Source organism: Sinocyclocheilus anshuiensis, unplaced genomic scaffold (assembly GCF_001515605.1).
Source record: "Sinocyclocheilus anshuiensis isolate Anshui unplaced genomic scaffold, SAMN03320099.WGS_v1.1 scaffold1018, whole genome shotgun sequence".
In the NCBI taxonomy this organism is placed as follows: domain Eukaryota; kingdom Metazoa; phylum Chordata; class Actinopteri; order Cypriniformes; family Cyprinidae; genus Sinocyclocheilus; species Sinocyclocheilus anshuiensis.
In genome coordinates, this window is record NW_015539893.1 from 856451 (window position 1) to 864037 (window position 7587).

The 7587-nt window shown below is 37.8% G+C and overlaps 2 protein-coding genes across 3 annotated transcripts in view; one reads left to right on the plus strand and one right to left on the minus strand.

The window, feature by feature from the left end:
• LOC107685858 (paraplegin-like) overlaps window positions 1–857 on the minus strand; it is a 17056-nt gene extending 16199 nt beyond the window's left edge. The window contains exon 1 of the mRNA XM_016482593.1: window positions 752–857. Within this exon, the coding sequence (XP_016338079.1) occupies window positions 752–774 (23 nt within the window). The 5' untranslated portion in view covers window positions 775–857. The remainder of the gene's footprint in view (window positions 1–751) is intronic.
• Window positions 858–959: 102 nt separating this feature from the next.
• The window catches only part of LOC107685857 (ankyrin repeat domain-containing protein 11-like), a 180871-nt gene continuing 174243 nt past the window's right edge, over window positions 960–7587 (plus strand). For both annotated transcript variants that reach the window (XM_016482590.1, XM_016482591.1), the window contains exon 1: window positions 960–1346. The gene's annotated coding sequence lies outside the window, so the exon portion shown is untranslated. The remainder of the gene's footprint in view (window positions 1347–7587) is intronic.

The window sequence follows — 7587 nt, forward strand, 5'->3', positions numbered from 1 at the left end:
TGTCTGGCATTCTTATTTGTACTTGCAGGTATGAGCCTGTGTGATTTCAGATGTCTTTTATGTTGGGATATGAAGTAGTGAGGACAGAATAATTGAGGTATAATTATAACAAGATGGTCGAGAATTGAGGATATATCTCAGACAGTTAGCTCTAGGCTCTTTTCAAAGCTGGAGGAGCTGAACACGCAGCACCAGCTGAAGCTTGGGCTCTGATATTATGGGGTGGGTGGGGCATTACAAAAGTATTGTTATTATTTTTCCCTTCAGTACAGATTCATCACCCATGTGCGCAAGATATACAGTAGGTGGCGGTAATACTCCTAAGGAGTGAACGGCCATTGAACAACAAGAGGAAGAAGAAGAAGGCGGCTCTTTTCAACAGAGGGAGCCATTGCGTTACTCTGCCCAGCAAGAAATCGCTGTCACGGTCCCTGAGGCTTGTGGCGTCAAATCGAAATTAAAACAAAAATCAACAAATCTAACATATATTTACCAGACAACAGTAAATGAAAGCAAATCGTGCTGTGGCTGATGAGCTCGCAATCTGTCACCAGCAAAGTTTTTGTAATACTTGCTGAAAATAGCAATAAACGGCTGTTTCAGATAAATCTGAATTAAGATGGGATAAACAATTCCGGTGCAGCTCTGTTCACTCGTATCTTAAAATACGAAAACACATATATATAAAAAAAAAACACATTTAAGCAACTTTACTACGTATGCCCACACATGTTCTCCATTTTCCTCTTACCCAAATGGCGCTCGCAAAAACATGCCACTGTCTACGCCATTAAGGCTCGAGGTCGCCAAAGATAACAACGTGGAAGCTTCCCTGGCAAGAACCACAATGGCCCCAGTTTCACAGTTACAACGGGGAACAAACAGTGCCCGCCCATACGCGTCAGCCTATCACAATCCGTGTATCAACTCCTCGCGTCCGCTCTTCGTCAGCGCGAGTCAAAGGCCGATCGAACGGTTCGGAAGGAGTCGGACGGAGAGGATTAACTTGAAGCGGAATTTTATTTTTACACCTCAGATCAAGCCAAATCAGCAAACTTAACGTTACTGAGACCCATGGACTGTTTAAAGGGACGGATGGAGAGTTTATAACCCCTTCTCTTACCAGTTTATCGGAGCTCTGAGAGATTTTAATCATCGCATTTTGGGGGAGGTAATCAGTGATTAGCTTAGCACGCTGGCGCGAGTGCAGACTGAAATGAGCGTTGCGCGCCTCGGATGTTCCCGCATCGGAGCTCGCTGAAGCAGAAGGCCTCAAATGGGAAAAACAAGCATCGGGAGGGAATACCAAGTATAATTTTGTAAATGTAGCTCACGTTTTGAAGAAGGTAAGCAATTTTAAACCACTCTTTACTTTTTTAAAGGGCATTTCGTGACGGAAAAACAACAACATCTGTACGTCCTCTTATGCGTCGACTTTCACGGTTAGCCCGCTAACGGCTTTAGCCCCGTTGCTAACTGGAGTTTGTTTCCCTCCCCCACCCTGAAGTCGAGGAAATGTTTGCGTATTGCTCAAAATCTATTCATTTTGGCAGACTGTGCACATTTATTCATTCATACGGGTTGTATTGATCTATAATAATAATAGTCTGTAATGATTGAAAATAATCCTCGTCATGTTGTCGTTCTCTCTCTCTGGGAATCGGATATGGCCAGACGGGCTCAGCTACCCTGCAGAAATCAGCCACTGGGATGGGCAGCTTAATACATGTATGTTTCAAGGGCACATAAGAGAAGGAAATATTGTTGACTTCACATTGATTATATGTGCTGTAGCTGCAGGGATTATGAAATTCCAGAATAAGATATGTAATAAGAATTTGCGTTGGGTTATATCTGCACCATTCAGACTATACATATTAGATCACTGCAACACTCTCAGTTCTCAGTGTTTTTATGAGATTGCTCATATTATGATGGCAACATGAATTCCGTTTTGGTTTGTTTTTCATTTCTCATGTTTAACGGAGGAATCTGTTTCTGGCAAGAAGAAAACACACACACACACACACACACACACACACACACACAGTTTCATAGCATAATTGCTTAAAGATTTCACTCAAGATCCACGAAGGCGGATTCAGTGCTACAATCATCCTATTTTACCAAATTAAGGGTGTTCTCGATGCATACATGTATTCTCAATGTGGCTATCCATTCTCAGTATATTAGGCTAAATGTTTTTTACTTTTGATTTAGAACAACAAGACCTGAACTTCACTGTCTTACATGGTGTGAAAAGACATTTTGTGAAGGTTGCTTGTGGATGTGACTCATCTGTGCTTGTTTAGACATTGTGGTGTGATTGTTTACTTCATCAAGGAGCTGCATTGAAGCAAGACCTTACAGTACTTCTTTTAAAGGGTGATCTGAAGGATAGAAAGAGAATCTATCAAAGTTTGTGATGAAGTAAACAGAGCTGGTGTTGGTGCAGTGGAAGAACACTGCGGCGGTGTTGGGGCGTTAGCACACTCTCTCCCTCTCTTCACATACTCTGCTGCCACTTTACATCCCTCCCTTCCTCACTTTTATTTCTTCTGAGCACAACTTTAACACAGCAGCATTGCAAAATACTCTTTCCTGTTTCACCCCATAAGAAAACTCAAGTTGAATTATGGCACTTGTAGACTGTTTACCGGAAGGTGGTTTAAGAGCACTAATCAGGATTTTAGCTGAAGTATGATCCGTAGGTGTCTCAGGTTGTCAGGCCTGTTTGTCTACCCAGTTCTTGTGTTTCGAGAGTCCTGCTCAATGTTTGGCAGAGAGGGGAGATGGACTTTTGGTTGGGGTGTGGGGTCAGGAATGCTGTTACTGGGAGTTTCAGAAAGCATTTACTTCCTTTGATGATGACAGTCATACTCAACCATAATTATTTGCTTTGTCTCTCTCAATCAAGTCTTTTGAGAGCTAATTCTGTCCAGCTGAACTCAGAGTGCCTTAAGGAACCTGTGGTTGGAGATTAAATGTTATTTAAGGTATGGCATTGCTGTTATAAATGTCAGCATATATGGTGTTGAAAGCATTTTAGTGGGTTTGAAATAAAACCATGCTTTGCTCGGTCACCATGAGAATTATGACATATTTAGGTCTGCGGAGACATGCATTTTTTTTTTTTTCCCCCCAGTTTTCCTCATTGGCGGGCTTTTTTCAGCCTTACTGTTTGCAAATATAATCAGTTCTTTAAGGACAGTAAGTTAACAAAGATCTACCACTAAACTGATTGTAAGTCTTTTGTAAACGTATAGAATGTTTCCTGGCCAGTTGGTTTGTGGGTGTCTAGTAGTTTGGAGTAGAGCCCGACCAATATGGGTTTTTTGGGGGCCGATACCGATATTAGGGAGTAAAAAAAACTGATACCGATATATCGGCCGATATTCTTTGTGTAGGCTATATTATAGTACAGTATAGTCAAAAGTTTGGACACACTTCCCATTTGTGTCCAAACTTTTTACTGGTACTGTATATAGAATACAGTATATAGCCTACATAAACAGAATATATACATAAACACATTTTTTGCAATGATAACTCAAATGTGGTGATCAAACACTTATAATGATGTGACAAACATAGGCCTATGTAGTGGAAATTTAAAAATAGCAGGGTATTTAACAATAAACTTTTATTATTCAAAATGAGTCTGACATCAGTGCACTTAACAGTAAACTTCACTTCAGTTATAAATAACACAAATAGAACAAAATATATATAACTTTAATTAAGAAATTAAACAACGTAACTGTGTAGGGCAAGCAAGATACTGCCAAACCAACAGGGGCAGGTTTATGCAGGAAGCACAGCTTTTCCAAATGTAAAAAACTAAAATGAATAAATAATAATAATTAATAATATTTTTTTTTTCCCACAAACCCTGTGTTGTGTATTTTCTGGTAATCAAATGAACATGCAGAACATTCGTATTTAAATAGTCTTTTTGCAGTTTAATATTCACAGACACAGTATATGTCTAGGCATGGGACGATAACCGGTTTCAAGGTATACCGCGGTTTGGGAAAGTCACGGTTTCAAAACCACTAAAATTTTCCGTTATACTGCTCCTGCGGTATGCGCAGTTTTTTTACGTGTCGTCGAAGACGGAAAGTGCAGGACTCCCTCAGTTGTGTTATAAATACTTCCAAGTCGAACATAAACTATATATCTGTGTCATCTTCAGTTTTCTCCCTCTTTCACCCTCTCTCGATCAAGACAGAGACCCACCCGCCGTTTGTTTCAGTGTTGAAATAAATACTATTTGGCTTGCTACCGAGGCAGAAAAACTTTGCCACTGTTTGACTGTTGTACGGAGAGACTAATATTTTGAATGAATAATGCAGCAGCGGCGCATCTCGTGGGCTGGACTTACAAAATATTAAAATACAACAACGTCACTTACATCTTCACCGCATCTGACGCGCGCCACTGATGACGCTCCCTGACGCACTCCTAACATTCAAATGCAAATGTTTACTGTAAAATCGACTTATATTCATTCTTTATTCACAATCTCACTCATAGCACGTGCCTATATCGTGCGCTATATTGAACATTTTCTATATCGATATCGAAGGTGTACCGTCGATAAATATCGATACAGTTTTATTGCCCAGGCCTACATATATCATCTGGTAGAGTTAATCAATATATCACACGAAGAGTGATTTTTTTTACTTCAAATATCAGCACAATTGCAGATGTGATACTAATTTTATAAAACATGAAATTAATATTATAATATTATTATTACCTGGCACAAATGGAAATCTGATTGACCTAAAAGAGTTATAATCTTTATACAGCAATGACTTGAATTCATGGAATTATAGAGGAAGTGGTGTGTAAACTCTGGAGATTTGTTGCTGAGGGGCTATCAGGGGTCTAATGTAGTGATTTTGTGCCATTATGACTTTAGCCCTGCATATGTTCAGAAGAAGTTGAACTCTTACCTGAAATGTTGGAATATTTCACCAATAGGGCTACAAGTAATTGATAATGATAATGAAAATAACAAATTCCTTTATAAATTTATTCAGGCTGTGCACGGAAAACAAATCATGTCTTTTTACGGCTGTGAATAACACATTTTTATGAGAAAAGAGTGAAGGTCACAGAGTGAGCTTTTGTGGGAAAAGTGCACCATTCAAGTGGCCCAAAACATAACAGTGCTGCTTAACTCTTGTGGCTTGCCCTGTTGTTTAATTGATTTAAGACATGTTTCCCGTAGTGCAAAACTTAGACTTGACAGTTCTTTCTTGTCTGTAAATGGAAGAATCTCCATTCTGCAGGAAAACTCATCCTGACAGCAAGCGAGTCTCTGTTAAACTTCACAAACTTCACTGAATGCGCGCTGAGACCCGCATGTGCATCAAACAGTCGGAGTGCAACAGAAAGGAAGCACAATTAATGTTGAATGCCAAAATATTCATTTTGTTAAAATAAATTTTTTTGCAGCCCTACTCAGAGTATTAGGGCTGGGTTTTGACACAAATTTCACGATTCGATTCAATTCTCATTCACAAGCTTGCGATTCGATTCGATTCAATATCGATTATTTTGGATACATATCAGGTACAGTACATGCCAAATTTTCTCAAGGAAAAACAAAATCTCTCAACTAATGCTGTAAAATATACACGAGAGTCAGTACATTACTATAATATTGAAGGTTAAAATTGGCTGGTTTGTAGTACAACTGCTAAAATTACTCTTAATAAAGTTATTAAAATAATAAAGTTACATAATTACATATTATTTCTACTTCAATTAATTTTTTTTTTTTTATATAAACATTTAAATAGTGGCTGTCATAAAAACTTGATGGATTTATCCAAACATAAACATTGAAGAACAGTCAAAATGAAAACGAATATGTTATATGGTGTTTATATTTAGCAAAATGCCCCTCTCTACACTTTATTTTTCTATATGATTAATGAGTTTATGGTCACCGAATATGTGAGGTAAATGATCTGTCACTACATGAAACAGCGCCAAAACGGCATTTATTGTTTGAGTACTAGAATACAATGGACAGAATTTGAAATTGGAGACTTTGTTTCATATTAAAAGTACCAAAGCACAATGCTTATTCCGATTTATTGGATGGGAGGTGCCCTTCAATGTTCCGTCCATTAACTGAAAACAGGCTAGAATAATCGATTATTGGGATTTAAGAATCGATATTGTTCTGTAAAAATGAGAATCGATTAAAATCGAGATATCGATATTTTTTACCCAGGCCTAATGAGTATTGATGTAATCTTATTTCCCCACTGTTGGAAATGCTTTCGGTGTACTGTAGTAGTGTGAGCCAGTACTCACATGACATTATTGTGTGCTGGTTTCCTTTGGCCTTCCCCTTCCTCATTGCATAGCGTTAGTGTCTGTAAACAGGAACGCTCACTCTCCTCTCTCACGTTTCACTTCTCTCCTGCGGTGTAAATGTTTTATAGGCCCCTCAATACTCCTTGGACAGCCAGATGCCATATAAACCCCTTTGAAACTCTCTCTCCCTATGGCAACACATAAATGTACAAATGCACACAATGCTGAATGGCATTCACCCATAAACATCTGGGAAGGGGAAGTAGGGCACTACTTTTTAATGGTTAAATTAAATTGTATTAATCAAAAAGCATATCTAATTAATTAAAATCAAGAAACTTAAACAATTTAACATCAATTTATTAAAAGTTTAACAAAAATTACATGTTTAGGGCCCTATGAAATGTTTTTTTTTTCCAACCTTATGTTTTATTGTTACCAAATTCTGATTTAGCATGTCTGATTATTTGAAAGCATAAAAACAAGTTTCATTTATTCTTACAATAGCCTTATGATTTTTTGCTCAGAAATTCTGTGTTGTGTATTTACATTACGGCATAAAATATTCATTTCATCTATCTTTTAAGTAATGAAAATTAAACCCATTTTATTTTTTGGAAAATAAAGGTCATTTAATATTACAATTAAAACATTGAAGAAATATTGTATGATTATTCTTTAAAAAATACAGTTTTAATAATTTTAATAGTAGTAGTAGCCTATTACGTACATTCTGCTGAACAATAGTAATATATTTCTGCCGCAATGCCTTCAAGTTAAACCGAACTTTTATTTTGATGGGTTGCCATGAATACCTTTACATTTCTGTGTGTATATGATATGAGGATAGTTTTACTCAAATGAAACTAGTGGGAGTGTGCTCACTTGTGTGTGCGCGTAAATAAAATTAACTTGACCTTCAATGGGGGTGGGGGTTGCCGTTGTATAATGTACTAATATAATGGCAGGGGAAACACTGGGCTACGTCTACACGAAGCCAGAACTTTCCCTATCCGATCTTTTTTCCCCCCTCATCTCAAGAAATATCTGCGTCCACAGGAAACCACAAATCCGACACAAAACGATGTAGTATACATGCCAGACCAGTATGTGGCACAGTAATTCTGCCACAGAGATACACTAAAAACGGAGAAGAAGACTTGCACTATGTGCATAAACCTTGCGCGCGGTATACAAACGAACATGGAACAATACATTTATTAATCTGTGTTAATGTTAGTTAAT